Source organism: Aphanomyces astaci, assembly GCF_000520075.1.
Source record: "Aphanomyces astaci strain APO3 unplaced genomic scaffold supercont1.12, whole genome shotgun sequence".
Classification (NCBI taxonomy): Eukaryota; Oomycota; class Saprolegniomycetes; order Saprolegniales; family Verrucalvaceae; genus Aphanomyces; species Aphanomyces astaci.
This window is the reverse complement of record NW_009798275.1, coordinates 591,233-610,722: the sequence shown is the minus strand read 5'-3', so window position 1 is coordinate 610,722 and position 19,490 is coordinate 591,233. Positions and strand designations below refer to the sequence as shown.

General features: G+C 50.3%; 7 protein-coding genes across 8 annotated transcripts; 3 read left to right on the top strand and 4 right to left on the bottom strand.

The window, feature by feature from the left end:
• Positions 1-498: 498 nt before the first annotated feature.
• On the top strand, positions 499-1,709 carry H257_06258 (hypothetical protein; the record flags this gene model as incomplete). The annotated part of the gene is made up of 3 exons (XM_009831420.1): positions 499-774; positions 814-1,016; positions 1,397-1,709. The coding sequence occupies 3 exons, from the start codon at positions 499-501 to the stop codon at positions 1,707-1,709; spliced, it is 792 nt and encodes a 263-aa protein (XP_009829722.1).
• A 4,357-nt stretch (positions 1,710-6,066) lies between these two features.
• H257_06257 (hypothetical protein) lies at positions 6,067-7,977 on the bottom strand (the record flags this gene model as incomplete). Its single annotated transcript, XM_009831419.1, has 2 exons — positions 6,067-7,031; positions 7,617-7,977. The coding sequence occupies 2 exons, from the start codon at positions 7,975-7,977 to the stop codon at positions 6,067-6,069; spliced, it is 1,326 nt and encodes a 441-aa protein (XP_009829721.1).
• A 491-nt stretch (positions 7,978-8,468) lies between these two features.
• H257_06256 (homogentisate 1,2-dioxygenase) lies at positions 8,469-9,915 on the bottom strand. Its single transcript, XM_009831418.1, has one exon. The coding sequence runs from the start codon at positions 9,892-9,894 to the stop codon at positions 8,539-8,541; it is 1,356 nt and encodes a 451-aa protein (XP_009829720.1). The 5' UTR covers positions 9,895-9,915; the 3' UTR covers positions 8,469-8,538.
• Positions 9,916-10,528: 613 nt separating this feature from the next.
• H257_06255 lies at positions 10,529-12,101 on the bottom strand. 2 transcript variants are annotated; one of them, XM_009831416.1, is made up of 7 exons: positions 12,005-12,101; positions 11,780-11,954; positions 11,491-11,726; positions 11,267-11,446; positions 11,123-11,223; positions 10,941-11,072; positions 10,529-10,884 (listed from the first exon to the last, which is right to left on the bottom strand). In XM_009831416.1, the coding sequence occupies exons 1-7, from the start codon at positions 12,084-12,086 to the stop codon at positions 10,624-10,626; spliced, it is 1,167 nt and encodes a 388-aa protein (XP_009829718.1). In that variant the 5' UTR covers positions 12,087-12,101; the 3' UTR covers positions 10,529-10,623. The 2 variants fall into 2 exon arrangements, with proteins under 2 accessions (XP_009829718.1, XP_009829719.1); XM_009831417.1 differs by having other exon boundaries at positions 10,529-11,072.
• On the top strand, positions 12,047-16,460 carry H257_06254 (hypothetical protein). Its single transcript, XM_009831415.1, has 3 exons — positions 12,047-12,070; positions 12,204-15,115; positions 15,410-16,460. Exons 2-3 carry the CDS (start codon positions 12,263-12,265, stop codon positions 16,079-16,081), a joined length of 3,525 nt encoding a protein of 1,174 aa, XP_009829717.1. The 5' UTR covers positions 12,047-12,070; positions 12,204-12,262; the 3' UTR covers positions 16,082-16,460.
• A 618-nt stretch (positions 16,461-17,078) lies between these two features.
• Positions 17,079-17,792, top strand: H257_06253 (hypothetical protein; the record flags this gene model as incomplete). Its single annotated transcript, XM_009831414.1, has 1 exon — positions 17,079-17,792. One exon carries the CDS (start codon positions 17,079-17,081, stop codon positions 17,790-17,792), a length of 714 nt encoding a protein of 237 aa, XP_009829716.1.
• Positions 17,793-18,096: 304 nt separating this feature from the next.
• Positions 18,097-19,285, bottom strand: H257_06252 (hypothetical protein; the record flags this gene model as incomplete). The annotated part of the gene is made up of 2 exons (XM_009831413.1): positions 18,097-18,752; positions 18,799-19,285. 2 exons carry the CDS (start codon positions 19,283-19,285, stop codon positions 18,097-18,099), a joined length of 1,143 nt encoding a protein of 380 aa, XP_009829715.1.
• Positions 19,286-19,490: the final 205 nt, after the last annotated feature.

Below are 19,490 nucleotides of genomic sequence, written 5' to 3'. Positions count from 1 at the left end.
GAAACTAATGATACCGTTTTAAATGACGAATTGTGCGAAATCGAGGAACTAAGTGGTTCCAAACGTCCACTAGAAATTTCTGGCAATGATGAGCCACAAAACAAACGTTCTAAAATTGAGGCAACCTGTGAAGAACGGACTCAATAGCTTAAAAACGCGAAATGAGGTCTGAATAACGGACGAACCCACTGAATGCGTGTCGTTTTGCATTCATTTTGAAGCTGACAGCTGTGCAACCTTGCGCTACATACCGGTATTACAGATATTACTGTGCGCTTTAATCCAATCACGTGCTTTTCCTATTATCACTTTTTAACCAATCATATGCTAGATACCTTTTACCGGAAAAGCGGCCCTGGCAGAAATGCAACTCGACCTTGCAAATACTACGTAGTAGTATTTCACATTTTCAACAATCAAACTCAATATATTTTACCGGAAAAGCGACCCTCGCAGAAATGCAACTCGTTTATTTAAATAACCAATTGCGAATTTACAATGTCGGAAGAAGTAGTGCTCCGTAAGTCGGACGGCTTGCTCTACTGTCCAAGGTGCACCGTGCATTACGTCAATGAGCGCGCCTTCCGAGCCCACTGCAAAACCAAGCATGGCTTGAAGGTGACCCTCTTCAAAAAGAAGTCAATCGAAGAGAAAAAGGCCAAGGCACGGCAACGCAAGCCGCAGCGAAAGGCAACGCGCGAAGCGTTGCAAGCGATGGCTGGCAAGACTTTCCGTCTAAAACAGCGTGCACTATTTACATTTGCCGTCACACGCGTCCGTGGGGCTTACCAAGCAGCGAATCCAATCGTGTAGATCGATGATTCGACGGTTCTTGGTGCTGGTCGAGGATTGTTTGCCAACGTGGATTTATCTGCTGGTGATATTTGCACAGTCTATGACGGGGAAAAGGTGTACGAAGAGCCAACGGATCATGAGTACGCGTGTCAGCTTGGTGTTGTGACAACGAAATCGTGGCTCATGGGTCTCAAAGACCCAGTTGCTGGCCGTGGACTTGGGTCCTTTGTCAATCGTGAAACTCGCGGGAGGTCTGGGTGTTTGAAGAATTGCCAGCTCATGAGAAGTGGAAACGTGATTTGTATCAAAATTTTGAAGTCTGTCAAAGCCGGCAAGGAGCTATTTGCTGCATATGGTCGCGGTTACCGACTTTAATTAAAGATGAATCGACTTTGTGTTGTATTGTTCTTGTCATGTACTGCTTGTCACCGTTCCTTATCTGCGTCTTTGCTGTAGAAATGAAGTGCTAGAATATTATTAATCGTCCACAGATGCTATTACGTTCAAGTTATTTTATATTCGTTATTTGTTTTACAACCACATCCAGCCAAACAGATCATCCACGTGCTGTCATTTCGAATTTGAGCCGATTGACTGTTAGAAAATCTGTCCAAATGGTACCACCAATTCCAGTCCATCTTCGCCACATCTTGTGGCATGACGACGCCGAAGTTGAAGAGACACCCCCATCGCCCCCACTATTGGATTACTTTATGGCGAACACAGGGGGTAGTCCATGCGAAGTTGACGTGATCCGCACGCCGAACCCATCGCACGCGATACCCACCCACCTTCGCCACATCTTGTGGCCTGACACTGGCGAAGCAGCTGCTCCTCTGTCACCCCCATTGCACCCGTTGACCGATCTTGTGGAGAACGTATGGGAGGCGAATCACGTGGGAATAGATTGGTGATCTGGACTGTGTGTCAACAGTGGGTGTTTGGGTTTGACGATTCTTGTAGCCTTTATATTTCACAGATGCATGGTTGGCCTTCGAACACCGACAGAGGATGTTAGTCAACAACACGTCCCGCCCATGTTTCTCCGAACGCAGCAGAGGATTCACCGAGACGCATCGCCATTAGTTTTATAGGAAATGGTTTACCTTATAAATTAATATACCGTATATTTCATGCGTCTGGAAATAGATTCACAGATGCTTACCTTGGTCCAGCATCTGGCTGAGAGTTATAATGCTACTTTCCGTTTTTCAGCCTTTTTTTCAGCCTTTGAGTCCATTAGTCAGTCTCAGTTTCGCACTTTTCAGACAATATGTCTGTTTTTCTCAGCTAGCCTAAAATTGACACTACAGTAGAGACAGTGGGAGTTGGGACACCTGCAGAGACAGTGGGAGTTGCTTCGAAAACATCACTCCCCAAACCAGTGCCAATTGAAACGGTAACATACTTAGGTAACATACTTAGGTAACATACTTAGAACGTAGTGCACGTAAAAGACAACAACCCAGTCGCCTGCAGTATAGCTGCAATACTAGTATGGTTAATAAGTTAACCGACAAAATCGCTGTTGATAAGCATCGCATGCGTCATAAAGTACCAAAGTCTTACAAGGAAGCCATGCGATGTGACAATCGCGCCAACTGGGTGCAGGCACTGGATTCTGAATATAACTCACTCATGGAAAATGACACATGGGAGTTATGTCCAATGCCATTGGATGAAAAAGTTCTTCCCTGCCATTGGGTATTTAATGTAAAATATTTATCCAATGGTAACATTGAGCGTTACAAAGCACGACTCGTAGCACAAGGTTGCCACCAAAAAGTTAGAGTCGACTGCGACGAGATTTATGCTCCCGTCGCTCGATATGAGTCATTACGACTTGTACTAGCAATAGTAACTATACTCAATGTCGAGTGTCATCAAATGGATGCTGTTACAGCGTTTCTAAATGGAACGCTAACTGAGAGAATCTACATGCGACAGCCTGTGGGCTACTTTAGGAAAGGACCTAAGTTTGTTCTTCGCCTAAAGAAGAGTCTCTATGGCCTACGCCAGGCACCTAGAATTTGGTACAATGTTCTACATGCTTTCCTCACAGAAATGGGTTTTGTACGGTGCTACAAAGAGTATTGTATCTACGTCCTAAAAGTGGGAGAATTGAGCCAAGTGTTCAGTACCAAAGAAAGTGACTGGGTCATATTAGTTGTATATGTCGATGACATTACTATAGTCTCTCCAAGTGTCCAAAGTGTGAACAAAATAAAGGCTGAATTATCCGGCCACTTTAAGATGAAAGATCTTGGCGAGATCAGTTACATTCTCAAAATGGAAGTCAAACGTGACCGCAACAATCGACTTATGACGATTTCTCAGAATAAGTACATCAATGATTTGATGGAAAAGTTCGGTATGACCGAAGCTTCAACAGTATCGACACCTCAAATAGTAGGACAAGAGTTGATTGCTGAAAGCAACATGTCAAGGGAGCAGATTGATGCACAACGCTACGACTACAGGGGACTTATAGGATCATTGCAGTATCTCGTCAGAGACCTGACATTGCAAATGCAGTTCGCGATCTAAGTAGATTTCTAACATGCTACAATGAAAGGCATTGGCTAGCGGCCTTGCGAATCCTAAGATACTTGAAAGGAACGTCCACCTATGGACTCTATCTCAATAGTAACACAGAACAGATAGACTACGATGTCTTCACGGACGCTTCTTTCGCGAGTCAGTCCAAAGATCGTAAATCCGTCTTCGGATATTTAATTCGGATGGCAGCGATTTGTGTCAGCTGGGCAAGCTCTAAGCAGCACTGCGTAGCGCTATCCACAGCAGAAGCAGAGTTAGTGGCCCTTAGTGAAGCAAAGAATGTGAATGGATTCAAGCACTTTTGAGTGAAATGGGTTTAAAGTTAAGCCGCCCAATTGCAGTTTGGTGCGACAGCCGTGCTGCAATTGATTGCGTCAAAAACCCAGAAAACCACAAGGGTACAAAGCATATTAATATTCGAACACTCTTCACTCGTGAACTGTTTGAAAGGAAGAAAATAAGCCTAAATTATTGCTCATCTATAGAGATGATTGCAGACATACTGACTAAGCCACTGGCTCAGCAACAGTTTGCATGTTTAAGGGCGAAGATGGGTGTGCAAGATCTAGCTATGGTCAAACCAGAGAGCTCTTAGTGGGAGTATTAGCCATAGGCAGACAAGGATTGAAGTTACATAGTTGAAGCTATATATATGTGATTGAAGCTGGAAGAGCTCCAGGCTTCACATCCCTCGACTACTTCAGTGTGTCAAGGGCCAATAGCTACACCTTGTTTTGATCCTACACACACTACTTGAAGGTTGCATATATTGAGTGATATGACAAACTTCAATCAGTGCAGCTAAGGTTGCACTACTTACATGTATGCATGTCTTTGGCGATGATAATTATGGAGGTTCTAGAGCTAAGCTGACTTCTGAATCCACCTTCCTTTGAGCCACTACCCCTACATCTGTGTGTGTTGTGTGCCAACGTCTGTTACATTGCCATACAGATTAACATCTGCTGTATCTATAGGATGGTGATTGGGCACAAACGAATGAAAACTGAGCGTGAAAAAATGAAAACAAATCATATGATACAAAAATTTCGATTCAAAAGTCTTCGTACCCAATGCCAAATTTTGTTGAAGCTCACACACTACTTCACCAAATCACCTCATTAAACATTCAATTCACTTATCAAAGTGAACTGCATCCACTACACCATCAAAGCTACACTAATAGCATGTCAAACGACGCTCCACGTGCAAGCAAGGAGCTCTCACACGAACTGCGCTCCCTTGTTGTATCCAAGCACCTTGACGGGATGGGCTATGACAAAATCGGCTCATGCTTGAGTATCCCCAAGTCAACAGTCCAAAGCATCATCAAAACAACCAAACGACGCCACCCCCCCCGCTCTGGTCGACCTCGTGCAACAACTCCCCATGAAGACCGCATCATCTTGCGTGCAGTCAAGGCCGATCGTCGCCTCAGTGCAGAGTCTCTACAAGTAACGTTTTCTGTGTTCCACGAGAAGGACATCTCGTCAACCACCATCCGTCGGCGCATCCGGGCAGTTGGTTTGCATGGTCGTGCAGCAAAGCGCAAGCCGTTCATCTCCAAGGAGAACAAGTTGAAGAGACTTTCGTACGCCCAAAAGCACCAACTTCAAACCGTGGAAGACTGGAAGAAGGTGCTTTGGACGGCCGAAGTCCTTTCAACTTGTCGGGTTCCAATGGGCGGGTGTATATATGGCGGAGACCTGGTGAAGAGTTCCTTGACGCCTGCCTCGCTCCGAAATTTAAGAGTGGCCGCCAAACGTTGATAGTGTGGGGGGCTATCGGGTACAATGGGACCGGTACACTTGTGTTTTGCGAGGGTAAAATGAAGTCGACAGACTACTTGGACGTGGTCGAGTCGAATTTGCCTGAGAACTTTGCGAAATTGGCGCTTCCGATCGACTTTGAGTTTCTCCAAGACAACGCGCCTATTCATAAAACCAAGATCGTGCATCAGTTTGTTCATGAAAATGCATTTTATATGCTTAATCATCCCCCCCAAAGCCTGATTTGAACCCCATTGAGCATGTATGGGAGTACATGAAGCGTAGAGTGCGTCAATCAGTTGGGCGTGGCAAGTGGCTTGCCACTGGAATGTGTGCCATGGAACAGGGAAGAAGGCTAAAGACAAGAGACGACTAGTTACTAATGGGGGTTTAGTTGAAGAGCTAGTCGTTAATTGTCTTAATTCACTTTGTATTCCACCACCTTCTAGCAACATGGGCGCACAACCTGCCGTAGGCAACTAATCACCTCCTTCATCGCTCGAACAATTAAAACGCCGCTTGATTCGAATCTGGGATAATATCCCAGTTCCTTTCATTCAGGGAGTCATTGATTCAATGCCTAAGCGGCTCAGTATGGTCATTGCTAACAAAGGAGGCGCTACGAAGTACATGGGAAATAATTGTGTTGTGATTGGAAAAAGTCGGACCGGCCATCCGACGCAAATATGATTGGCTTAAATTCGCAAGAATTGCTGACGTTTTCAGCACTTGAGAACTGGTTCACACATTTCGAGTTGGACTTCAGGATATTCCCGCATATGGACCAAACGTGAAATGGTGCGCTGAATCAAAGTTACATTGGAACCGAAGTGAGATTCGCAACATTGAAGGTGCAGAGCTCAAAAATGTGCCCACGGCGAGTAGTATTTGAAAAAGAAACATATTGAAAATTAATTATTCACGTCGACTTAGCGGAATGAGATTAAACATGGCTACGCTTTCTAGCCAAGCGAGCAAACGTCACCATCTTCACTTGAGACAACCTACGCTGGCGACCTTGTTCCGTGAGACCCCAAGAGGATGAAAGGCTCTCAGTGATTGTGGTAAAAGCAGCAATGACGGAGGATGCGATATACGGGCGGCTCAAAGGCCCCCCAGTCGCGCTGCGGTAGATATCATGGAGTCCGTTGACAGCAAATTTCCACTCACAATATATCTTGCCTTGTTTCTTTGTCAAATCTTGTGTGTCGATCTTGTGCAGAGGAGGAATGTTGCGGGCTGGAGAACCACACCACCAATAATGCCAGGCGGTTGCGACATCAACCGAGGGCAACTCGAAGTCCTCTGGCAGGAAGTGCCATCTTCCACCCCAAAAGTGGACCGGGTGGACTGGAGCATTATCGTCCACAGCAGTGGTGACAACAGCACGACTGCTTGTGCAAGTAACCCTTGCGACGGCGTTGTTGAGAAGTCGCTCGAGGAGTGAATGTGTGATGTTGCCCGATGTGATACCCTTCTCGTCAAGAATGCCCTCGATGACAGTTCGGATTTCTCCTGGAAGGTCACGTATAGCGGCCAAGTTTGTCTCAAGTTGGGAATGCAGGCTGACGTGCGGAGGGATTCCAGTTGGTTGCATCATCGTGGAGGCAAGGGTAACCTTGGGGGCCAACCGCGTCACCATCAATGGGTCCCCAAAAAGAACACTGGACAGCAAGGGGTGCTTCGATGGCAGAGCATTCTCGAGGAACGTCTTGTGGTAAAGCAATGATACCAGACAGCTCTTCAAGACTCCTCGTAGTTCTTCATGGCGCCACAATCGCGGAAATACCAGTTGGCCGGAGGCACTCACGGCATCATCGCTGCCAGCAATGAAGTGAGGAGGCAGCACCGCAAAGTCACCACTGCCCCGAGGAAGTCCAGCCACAACGCGTCCAACGTATTGGTCCCCTGCGCCATCGTAATGCACGTACCGCTCAACCACGCTGCCGATTGACAAGCCACACATGATACAAACGTTGACGATTGAAGGCCCCGACGTACTTCCAGCAATAGCGTAAGTTGCAGCTCCTTTTCTCAAGGAGTGGGTTCCAATCGTGTTGATTGATGTATGTAGGCAGAGAAGAACCAACGAGCTGACTGAGGCTACGACCAAAGCGGTCACGCTGCGACAGTCCGGGAAACAAATTCCCCGAATCGTGGGAAGGATTGCAGGCGAGGTATATTCCCAACGCTAAAATACAGCATGTTTCTGGCTGCAAGGGATTGGCATAGACGTGCTTGGGGTCACGACGCTTCGTTCCAAACAGTCTCAGTCGAACATGAACGACACATTAGGTTCCACGAAAGTACAAGAAACAAGTGAGTGAAACTACCATCAAGCTTGCAGAGGCTTGACGCGCAAAGCGCTTGGTACTGGTGAAACGAAGCGGCTGCTTTCCAGACGTCTTTATTGTGCCTGCCTGCATCTCTGTTGCGCAGAGCCTTCTTATTCCTATGGATATTGTGTTGGAGTCTATCAAAATGGGGTCATACCTTGATAGATGGTGGTCGCATCAGAGACAAATCCACTTGGGATCGCCACATTTTGCCTGTTGTAGTAGTCTTTGATGGCCGATCTGTAGCCTGACAACGTTGACAACGATACACCATCGTTCTTGTACTTGTGCAGTACAAACTCTGTGAAGTCTTCATAAGTGAAGACGTCAAGGTCGATAGATCCGTCTGGGTTTATTGAACCGGTTCGACCTGCTGCACGCAGCCACGCAACAATCTGCCGCAGTCCACTGCGGTAGCCCTTCTTGGAGCCGTCGGCTAAACGATTATCTCGTAGGTCTTGCACCGTTGTTGCCTGCTGTCGGGTCGAGACGACGTTACGCGCTTCATCATCTGCCATGGCCCAGGCAGTTTTTGCCAATCACGTTCAACAGGACACGTGGTCCGACTTTTTCATGCAAAAAAAGTCTCGACATACAGTATTTGACTTGAATGCTGTATTCAGAGAACATCGAACGAAAGAAAAAAGTCGGATCCCTCGTCCGACGATCACTTGATTTTAGTATATTCCATCCGACTTTTTCCTGCTAATGAGTTTTTCCTGTTGGGTTTGAAGACTTTTGCCACGGGTCAAAATAGTTTCTATTTCCTAGTTCGCTAAATCTGAGTACCTTAACAACTATTGAGACATATTCTGAATGCCTAAATAGTGAGGAATTAAACGCACCTTTCTACGTAAAAGTGCATACTACATGTAGTACTTCAGAAAATACGCTAAAAATATAATTATTTCGAAGTATTAATAAATGTAATTTTCATACTCGAGGGCAATCTTGCACACGTAGTAGTGCGTGCTAGTTAGCTAGTAGTGTAGTAGTACATATACCAGTATTGTCGCAGTAGTACATTCACGGGGATACTCTTAGATGGAGAAAAATATATTACAAGGTCGTGATGGGGTTTACAACTTGTTCGGGTTGAACAACTTGGGCAACGGTTGCCAGCACTTGTAGTAGTCATGGTCCATTTGGGGGCACGTCATCGCATACTTGGTCACCTTCATGATGTACGTGGACTCGAACATGAACGCTAAGCCGCCGTCAAACTTGACCGGCTTCAGGTCCGCGGATGACGCGGCTAGGAACGTCTCGGTGTCCGGGCCGTGGGCGGTGTGGCAGCTGTGGAGCGAGGCACCGCCGGGGACGAATCCGTCGTCCGTCTTGGCGTCGTAGTGACCGTACACCATGCCCATAAACTCGGTCATGTGGTTGCGATGGTAGTACGGAGGACGGAACGTCTTCTCCTGGACCATCCACCGGGGCGGAAAGATGACAAAGTCTGCGACGGCGCAACCAGGTTCGTCAGTTTGGCACGTGAGCACCGTGTAAATGGACGGGTCTGGGTGATCGTAGTTGACCGAGTTCATCGTGCAAAAGTGGTCCAAATTGTACTTGTACGGGACGTAGTTGCCGTGCCACGCCACGACGTTGAAAGGCGAGAACGTCATGTGGGCTGCAAACATGTTGCCAGCAAACTTGGTCACGACTGTGTAGTTGCAGTCGCGGTCTTCGTACCACGCAGTGGGGTGCTCGAAGTCGCGGGGGTTGGCGAGGCCGTTGGCGCCGATGGGCCCGAGGTCCGGAATGACAAAGTGGCGGTTGTACACTTCCAAGACGTAGCCGCGGACGGGGCCGTCAACGTCGATGGAGAAGCGGATGCCGCGGGGCAGCACCACAATCTCATGGGGCGACACGAGGAGTTTGCCCATTTCCGTGAGGATGCGGAGGGATCCTTCCTGCGGGACGACGAGGAAGTCCCCGTCTGAGTTGTAAAAGCACTTGTCCACCATGGACGCGTTTGCGGCGTACATGTGCACGGCCATGCCGGTTTTCATGGTCGGGTCGCCTGCGCCGCCGATGGTCTTGAGCCCCTGGACAAAGTCCACCGACTCGGAGGACGCCGGGAGGGCCATGGGACCCCAGCGGAGCTGTTGGGGTGTCGTGTGTTCCTTGGAAAAGTCCGTGACCACGTCGCCCGAGGTCACGTTGACGTACTCGGCATGCACGACGGGGGGCAGGATGCGGTACAGCCACGTGCGCTGGTTGCTGTGGCGCGGGAGGGTGAACGCCGTGCCGGAGAGCTGCTCGCAATAGAGACCGTAGTTGCACTTTTGCGGGTTGTTCATGTGCTGCGGCAAGGCGCCCGGGAGCACCTCGGACGCAAAGTGGTTGCCCCACCCGACTTGGTACGCGAGGTTGTTCCAGTCGTCTGTGGTGGCGTCGACGGCGGCTTTCTTGTTGCGAAGGGATGGCGTCATGTTGGAGTCACAGAGGCAAATTGAAAATGGAAATGTGCTGCATCGTGGGTTACGTTAATCGTGGATTTCCATGGGGCGTTTCGTTTCTTTGCGGTTGTTGCAAAGACAGGGTTGCGGTACTTTGTATAGCCAATCACATCTCATCATTCTTGAACTCTAGCCAATGGAAGAGTTGCAATACAAATGAGGCGGGCATTTGCAAACATTTGTAAACCGACAAGTTCAACTTGACGTTGTCATTTGTCATCATTATGAGTTTGACCAGACAAGGGCCATAAGTCGAGCTAGCTCAAAGGTGCAAGTTGAACGGCAAGTTGTCGTACTAGTAACTACCACTGAAGGAAACCAAAGCTTCTATTACAGCGTAGTATGACCCCTTGTTCGGCTTCACCACGCCCACCCGTGCAACTTATCACTCCGTTGCTTCTCTTCACCAACAAGGCGACCTATGCGCCGGTATTTACATGATTCGCCACGTCATAGGAGTCCATCCTGGCTCTGATGTTTCCGATATCACGAACCTCGCCCGCAAGTCCTACCTACATATCAATGTATTCACTGCATACACTACACAGGCGGCCACCAACGATCGTTGGCATTTCGCGCGACTCCGAGATGCTAATACTAGTAATACGTCATAGTAATCGTGCATTCTTCGTAATGTTAGTTAGTTACTACTATGTAACGTTAGTACGTTTTTAGTTACGCCCAAGAATATATTGCTCGTCATCATTCGGGACGCGCCAGGAGTCCGCACCGTCCGAGGACACGATCGTAGTCTGCTTCCAAGGCTTCGTAGAGCGTCGCCAGCAAGCCTTTGCGTCGGTCGGCGCTGCCCATAGCGTCCAGGTCTTCCATGTGAAGGCTATGGAGGCGGCGCTTGACTTCGAGCCGAAACGCTTTGTACTCGGGCTCGTTGGTCCGATCCACGAACCGCAACTTGAGTATTTCGTAGCACCGATGGACTTGCGTTTTGGTCACCTTCAAGCTCTACGTCCGCATATCTCTGGTCACGATTGAATCCACCTCGTCGCGTGGGTACTTACCTTCTTCACCGCGGCCACGTCGTCCGGCGTGAGGGCTCGCGTGCCATGCCCTGCACTGGCGGTGGCTTCGCTTGGCGGCAGCCCAAAAAACCCATGTGACAGGCATGTCTTGACATCCACCACATCCCGCAGCTACAATGATTCACGCGTCAATGCTGCCTTGGACAAGTGAGAGAGACTACCGTGGAGAACCCAGGGACGGGGTCTTCAACTGTCACTTCATGCACGTTTGCTCGTGATCTGGCTTGGTGCATGATGTATTCCACCAGCCGCTCGCCATGGCCTACGACTCGCGGGTTGAAATGCTGCAGGACGTGTGGTACTACCTTGGCGCTGGTACGGCGGCAGCACGAGCACTTGGCAAATGCGAACGTTCTGCATCATGGTCATTGGAGCGTGGAATGTAAACATGGTGATGTACCCCGCAGGATGGAGGTATCCTGCCGACACATCAAACACAACGTAGAGCGACCACCGAGCGTCGTGGACGTCAATGTCGTCGGCCCCTGCAATGAACATGAAGATAGGAATGACATGGAGCAGCCGTTACCTTCGATGAACCAAAGAGATAGCTTCTGCATGCGGTCTAGGTAGGCGGCAGCGGCAGCGTCCTCGGACAGGACTGCGAAGTACGTGGCGAACTCCTTGTCGTCCTTGGTGTACGAGTTCACCAGCGCCCCGGGAGGTTTCGCAGCAGAATGTTCAAGAGCGTGGAGGAATGCTTCCTTGTCTTGCGTGAATCCCTTGGGCAGTGAATGCTCCATCATGGCCATCACATCGTCCGCACTAGGGTATGGGAATTGGTCATGATCATGCATCGTGGTGCTTGTGTATTGTACTCGGTGTCACGATGGTCAAAGGTGACTTCCACAAAGCAGTCAAATGTATTCGCATTGAATGTGAGCATGATGCATAGCCCTTGATACCCACGGATGACCTCGTCCTTCCCAAAGGCATGGTACGTGAATGCGGGATGGAAGGTTGGTTGGCCACTCCAATCCTTGGCATCCTTCACTACAATCAGACGATTCGTCATACCAGTGTGCCTCCATGCGACTACCCACCAATTCGAATGGACACTGCATCGTTCGCGGCGGTGCCTTCGTCTAGCTTGACCTTCTTCGCCACAGGTTCGTCGTCGGCCATGCCTGTTGAAATATTTCCGCGCAATCATTCGTTTGCCGTAATATTGTTTTAATTGGTCCATTTCGAAATCGATTTGACCAATCATATTGTGCGATTCGACGACTGGTTTTTGTCCAGTCGGATAGATCCACTCCGCGAACTCGTTCGAGAGCCAAGCAGTCCCGCGCAGTCACATCATGGCCCGGACAAAGCCGAAGCCTCGAGGGGGCAACGTCGTCAAGGCTGAGCCGCAGGTTAAGATAGAGCCAGCCATCGTCCAGGCCGCGGCGCCGGCTGATGACCATGCATTTCCAGCGGACGCTGCGCTTTCGCCAGAGGACCAAGCCAAGGAAGACGAGTTTGTCAAGAACAAGTGGCAACTGCTCCCGTACTTTCTGCAATTGCGAGGCCTCGTCAAGCAGCACATCGATTCTTTCGACTACTTCACGGAAGTGGATATGAAGAAGATTGTGCGCGCGCAAGCCAACTGCACGATCCGCAGCGACCACGACCCCAAGTTCTTTTTGACGTACACAGACATCAACATTGGCACTCCATCCATCGACGAAGACGCGTACGTGACGACTGCCGTGACGCCGAACCAGTGCCGGTTGCGCGATCGAACGTACTCGGCGCCCATTTACGTGTCGGTCAAGTACCGGTTGGGGCCCAAGGTCGTGACCAAGAACAAGGTGCTTATCGGACGCATCCCCATCATGCTGCGCAGCGCCAAGTGCGTGCTTCGGGAAAAGGACGAAGCGGCGCTCGCGGCGCTCAAGGAGTGCCCGTACGACCCCGGTGGATACTTTGTGGTCAAGGGCTCCGAAAAGGTGGTGCTAATCCACGAGCAACTGTCTAAGAATCGCGTAATCCTGGAAGAAGACCCCAAGAAGAACGTGTGCGCGTCCATCACGTCCTCCACGCATGAGCGCAAGTCGCGCACCAACATCTTCTTGAACAAGGGGCGCGTGTACCTAAAGTCCAACTCGTTCCTGGACGACCTCCCAATTGTGGTGGTGCTACGGGGCATGGGCTTGGTTAGCGACCAAGAGATCGTGTCGCTGATCGGGTGCGAGCCGGACGTGACCGACCACTTTGCCGCGTCGTTGGAAGAAGCGTCTGACTTGAAAGTGTTTACGCAGACCCAGGCGTTGATGTACATTGGCAACAAGCTCAAGAACCGCGGCGGCGGTGGCGGCGGTCAAAAAGTCGCGGACGCGGCGCTCGATGCGCTCGTGATGGTGCTCAATCACATCCCGTGCGAAGACTTTAACTTTCGGATGAAGTGCATCTATGTCGCCCACATTGTGCGCCGCGTGCTTTTGACCGACAAGGATCGGTCGCGCCTCGATGACAAGGACTACTACGGCAACAAGCGCTTGGAACTGGCGGGGCAGCTGCTTTCGCTCTTGTTTGAAGACCTCTTCAAGCGGTTCAACAGCGACCTCAAGCGCCAGGCAGACCTGGTACTGAATAAGCCCAACCGCGCCGCCGTCTTTGATATCATCAAGTGCATCCGCACAGACACCATCACATACGGATTCATCCACTGCCTCTCCACGGGCAACTGGACGCTCAAGCGGTTCCGCATGGACCGATCGGGGGTCACCCACGTCCTCTCGCGGCTGAGCTTCATGTCCGCGCTGGGCATGATGACGCGCATCAGCAGTCAGTTTGAAAAGACACGCAAGGTGTCGGGGCCGCGGTCGCTGCAGCCGTCGCAATGGGGCATGCTCTGTCCAGCCGACACGCCCGAAGGCGAAGCGTGCGGGCTGGTCAAGAACCTCGCGCTGTTGTGCCACGTCACGAGCGACGAAGAGCCCGAGCCGATCCGTCGGCTATGCTTTGACTTGGGCGTGAACGACGTATGTCTTTCGTCGGGGGAGGAGATCAACCACCCCACGACCTACCTCGTCATGCTCAACGGCATCATCATTGGCACCCACGTCAACCCCAAGGGGTTTGTGAGTCGGCTGCGCCGCATCCGCCGCGCGGGCCTCCTCGGCGAGTTCGTGTCGGTCATGCTGCACGACGTCCAGCGCGTCGTGTACATTGCGTCGGACGGCGGGCGTGTGTGCCGGCCGCTGCTTCTCGTGGACGCGGCGACGCAAAAGCCACGCCTGACGCAGCGGCAGATCACGGAGCTGCAGACCGGCGTCCGGACCATCAGCTCGCTCATCCAGGAAGGAGTCGTCGAGTACGTGGACGTGAACGAAGAGAACAACTGCCTTGTGGCGCTCCATGAGCGGGATATTGACGTGAAGACGACTCACTTGGAGATTGACCCCGTGACGATTCTCGGGGTCGTGTCCGGCTTGATCCCGTACCCCCACCACAACCAGAGTCCGCGCAACACGTACCAGTGCGCGATGGGGAAGCAGGCGATCGGCACCATCGGCATGAACCAGTACGAACGCATCGACACGCTGCTGTACACGATGGTGTACCCGCAGGCGCCGATGGTCAAGACGCGGGTGCTGGATCTGGTGAATTTCGACCAAGTGCCAGCTGGTCAGAATGCCACCGTGGCCGTGATGAGCTACAGCGGGTACGACATTGAAGATGCCATCGTGCTCAACAAGGCGAGCTTGGACCGCGGGTTTGGCCGGTGCATGGTCTTTAAAAAGTACCAGACTGTGGTCAAGCGCTACCCCAACAACACGTTCGACCGCATCGTGGGCCCCCCCGACTTTGAGGGCACGGGGTTCGCGTCCTCGTTCCGCAACCAGCGCTACGCGTCGCTGGACGCCGACGGCATTTGCCGCGTGGGCGGCCAAGTCGTCAGCGGCGGCGTCATGGTCAACAAAGAGTCGCCTGCCAACGTCGACATCAACATCACGAGCGACGTCCAGGACGTGAGCTACTCGCCGTCCCCCGTCTCATATAAGAACTCGACCCCGGGATACATTGACAAGGTCATGCTCACGTCCTCCGAGTCCGACCAGTTTCTAATCAAGGTGCTCGTACGCCAGACCAGACGGCCCGAAATCGGCGACAAGTTTAGCAGTCGCCACGGCCAAAAGGGTGTCTGCGGCACCATTCGCAACCAGGTACAAAATATTTTTGATTTTTTTTTGTATAATATTTTTTTCATCCCAACGCCGCGGAAATGAAGCTGGCGGCATAATCGTTTTGGCCGACTGGCAGTTGCACCGCGGGACAGAAACCACCAAAGTTGACTCACTGTTGTGGTGGATATATATGGTCCAGACCCTTGTCATGGTTGGACCATGTACTACTACTACTACATATACATTGTGTGTCAAACATGCTTTATTGCATTCTTTTTTTAGTGTAAATTTTTTTTCGAAAAAAAAGTTTCAATCTCAATCATGGCGTTATAGGAAGACATGCCGTTCAATGATATTGGCATGTGCCCCGACTTGATCATGAACCCCCACGGGTTTCCCAGTCGCATGACAGTTGGCAAAATGATCGAGTTGGTGGCGGGCAAGGCGGGTGTGCTGAGCGGCCGACGGGCATTCGGGACGGCGTTCGGCGAGGACTACGGCACCGCCGACCGCGTGCTCGACTGCTCCAAGGAGCTGGTGAGCCACGGCTTCAACTATGCCGGCAAGGACTACCTCACGTCCGGCGTCACGGGCGAGCCCATCTTGTGCTATATCTTCATGGGGCCGATCTACTACCAGAAGCTCAAGCATATGGTCATGGACAAGATGCACGCGCGCGCCAGAGGCCCCCGTGCCGTGCTGACGCGGCAGCCCACGGAAGGCCGCGCAAGGGACGGCGGACTGCGCCTCGGGGAGATGGAGCGAGATTGCTTGATCGGGTACGGCGCGAGCATGCTGCTGCTGGAGCGCTTGATGCTGAGCTCAGATGCGTTCACGGCCAACGTGTGCCAAGGCTGCCAAATGCTCGGGTACGAAGGCTGGTGTCAGTACTGCAAGTCGGAAGAAAAGGTGGTCGACATCCGCATCCCGTACGCGTGCAAGTTGCTCTTCCAAGAGCTGCAAGCGATGAACATTGCCCCGCGGTTAACATTGCAAGAGTATTAATATACCAATATGGGATGGATGTCGCCCTATAATACACTAACTACCAAAGCGTGGCATCAAACAGCCCCTGTGGATGCAACAATCGATGTACTGTACACAGGTCGATCGTGCAACCACCATAGAAGCAAGCATGTGACAAGGGGAATGATGAGTCTCCTCCACTCGGCCCCGAGTCGCCGGCATACAGTAATTAGTGACAGCACGACAGTATGCTAGCCGAGAACAAGTGGTTGTTAGCAGTGCCAACCCCGCCACGCAGCCCCGTTGTACGGACACTACTGTACGTATATGGCGCCAGTGATCCCGCGTCACAACGGGATTGCAAGCTCAACCCACTCCACATCATGGCATGAGTGTGGTAACGTCACCGCAACATTGCAGGATTGCTTGCAATGTGCCTGTCATTATTCCTGGGCGTTTCGAAACGGCCCCCGCACTTCAACAACGGATGTGCAAATATAAAAATACTATATTAATCGGATTTGCTAATATATATTTGTCGCTGAAGTTGCTACCGATAGTAGTACACAGCAGTGTGCGCCAAACTGCCTCACTTTGTAGCACATTCACTTACTGTTAGTATGATTGTCGTCCAAAGAGTTCGTCCATGAAAACCTTCATTCAGGCAACATCTGCCGAATTAATAGTATCTCGCGCCATATTTATTTCGTACCTCGAAAATGGAATAATCATGAAATATATGGCGAAACGTGTGTGCCGCCCAACTCAGTTTTGAAACTGTCATCACTCCATCGAATTTCCATGTTCGATATTAGAGAGTTTTCGGTAGTCCACTTTTGAGTTGAGATAGCACAAAATACTCTATAAATCTATAAGCCTCTAAAATCACGTTCTCCAAATTGTGTGAATCTCAACACATTTCGGAGATTCAGGCACCTCTATCTCCCAAACTTTGCTGAGGTAGATACATCGTCGATGCCGATAACATCCGGATAATAAAACAATTGATGACCATTCCTTCACTTCGACTCCTGCCATGTCAACAATCGACAGCCGAGCCAACCCAGTCGTACAAGTCGACGACGCCCAATCCCGTCCCGGAAAGTTCGACTGCTTCCACGACATCCAGTTGCTCAAGCAAGTCAACTTGTCGAAGCCATGGGAAGCGGGCTACGGCAAGGTGATGGCGGCATGGGTTGAAGTCTGTCGGGAAGTGATTCGCATCCCTGGATTCAAGATCAACAAAAAACCCGAGGGCCTCAAGACCCGGTTTGATCTGCTGATCAAGACGCACTGTGAAGGCGAGATGGCTTCGATGCGCAAGTCCGGTACCAGCGAGGATTATACCGAAAGAGATCTTCTGCTGACGGACATCAAGGCCCGCATGGACGACTTCGATGAAACCGCAGCCGCCCGGAAGGACAGCGTCAAGCGCAAGATCGACAGCATTGAGAACTCTGGGACGTTGATGCGGCGCATGGCAATGGGGAATCTCGACGGCCAGGGCGACGAAAAGGATGAAACGCCAAGGAAAAAAAAGAAGAATCAAGCCCCAAGTCTCGATATTTCATGTTTAATGGATACCATTAAGAAGGGGATCGACGAAAAGGTAAAACGAGAGGCTAAGCATGCTGAACTTCTTGAAGAGCGCCTCGCCTTTGACAGGGCCCAAGCACAACGGCAAGAGAAGCAGCACCAGGACCATCAACTAATCATGCAACAATTGCTGGCAAGTCTCATAAAAAAATAGGAACAATGATTTGAATTCCTAAAATACCTGGAATGTTTGCTATCTTAAGGCTTAATCGACACTACATAAGGGTAATTACTCGCATGTGTAGGGTAATTGATACATAATACGGATTTATATCCTAGTTAATCATGAAACAAGGAAAACACAGTTTTCTTTTGACAAAACTAACGCAAAATGAAATAAAATACCTCAAATACAATAATAGTCATGTTACTTAGGGCTGTAGCAACAAAAACATTTGCAATTAAGTATGGAACACAATGAAAAACCTTTTATTGCAAAATTAGGCTATTTTTTACTCCTAGGGGAGTGCTGATGACAAGTATACGTCGAGACTTGGCGGTTTCACATCAAAGTACATGGATATCTGATTTCCATCCGGCTTCAGGCACGTGTGACAGTTCGTCAAAAGTGTTGCAGTTAACCACAGCAAGCCAATAGGACTTCCTCGTACTTTCATCTTTTTGTCGTAAGATACGTACGGCCACAAACCTTTAACTAAGTGGAAGCTCCATTCGACGGACTCGCGCACGGAACTCATCGATGAATTGAAGACTGCCTCAAATGTTCCCGGTACAGCATTTGCAAACGGGCAGGACAGACACTGACGGCATCCATATGCCGGATCGCCGTACAGACAGAACCGCGCCAAGACTGGGTTTGCCTTGAACCGATCCAACAAACAACTCATTGAAAGCATCGTCGAGTCGTGGCGTCGGCCTTCAACGGGCCCGTACATGCCGACGATGATGCCGTCGGGGACGGAAACACCTTGCCAGTTGAGACAATGGCGCCGTGGGTGACCATTGTAAACGACGCGCTGGAGGTTCTCGGGCTCCGATGCCGTGGGTCGTGGAGTTGGGCGGCTGATAAACTGCTTGGTACCATCAATGAAGGCAATGCATGTCTTCATTCCGCGGAGGCCGCTCTTGGTTTCAATGGCTTCAGCGTACGAATCTAAAGAGAAACCATGTTAGACTCATACGAACAAGGCAATACATACCTGCACGCAGTGCGGTCAGACGCTCATGGAAGTACATCACATCGTGCCACTTTCGATAGATTGCGTTCACCACAGCATTGATGATTCGACTGCAGGCCTCCAACGATCGTCCAAATTCAGATGCGATTGTGTACAATCGACAAGTCTCTGCCATCCGTCGGCATACGATGGCAACTGCTTCAACTGTGTCGACCTTGTCGTGCCATGGCGTGACCGTGAACTCTGGCAGTCGCAGCTTTACACATAGAACGGCAAGTTGGTCGATCGAAAATCGAAACTTGGTGCGGGCGGTGGCAGCATCCATGTGCCGGTCGAAGTTGTTGTTGTAGTTGATTAGGGGGCGCGGCGCTCGCAGGCGCAGTACGTTAACTCCAATCAAGACTTCGAGGGTGTCCAAGAACGTATCAAAATCACCATGACATTGCTCTAGCAGTGCAGTTAAGAGAAGCACGACATCGCGGTTCCGAAGCACTGGTGGTAACCGCATGACTCGCAAATTGCTGGTTGTGTGAACAATACGTGTCATCCGTATAGTATCCGTTCAATCTACCTACCTTACTTTTTGTCCGAAAGGAGCCGAAATGTACCTCAAATTTGAGTATATTCTTGTCCGAAAATGTTGTTTTTCTACTTTTGAGTTAGAGCTCCGAACCTCGAATTCTATCTCAAATCCACTGTCCGAAAACTCTCTA

Excerpts from the sequence above, each read along its gene's own strand:
- H257_06256 (XM_009831418.1), bottom strand. The coding sequence starts at position 9,894 with ATGACGCCATCCCTTCGCAACAAGAAAGCCGCCGTCGACGCCACCACA.
- H257_06255 (XM_009831416.1), bottom strand. The coding sequence starts at position 12,086 with ATGGCCGACGACGAACCTGTGGCGAAGAAGGTCAAGCTAGACGAAGGC. Across the intron at positions 11,955-12,004 it reads TGCAGTGTCCATTCGAATTG|TGAAGGATGCCAAGGATTGG; the intron begins GTGGGTAGTCGC and ends GTCTGATTGTAG. Across the intron at positions 11,447-11,490 it reads ATCTCTTTGGTTCATCGAAG|GGGCCGACGACATTGACGTC; the intron begins GTAACGGCTGCT and ends TGTTCATTGCAG.
- H257_06254 (XM_009831415.1), top strand. The coding sequence starts at position 12,263 with ATGGCCCGGACAAAGCCGAAGCCTCGAGGGGGCAACGTCGTCAAGGCT. Across the intron at positions 15,116-15,409 it reads GCGGCACCATTCGCAACCAG|GAAGACATGCCGTTCAATGA; the intron begins GTACAAAATATT and ends ATGGCGTTATAG.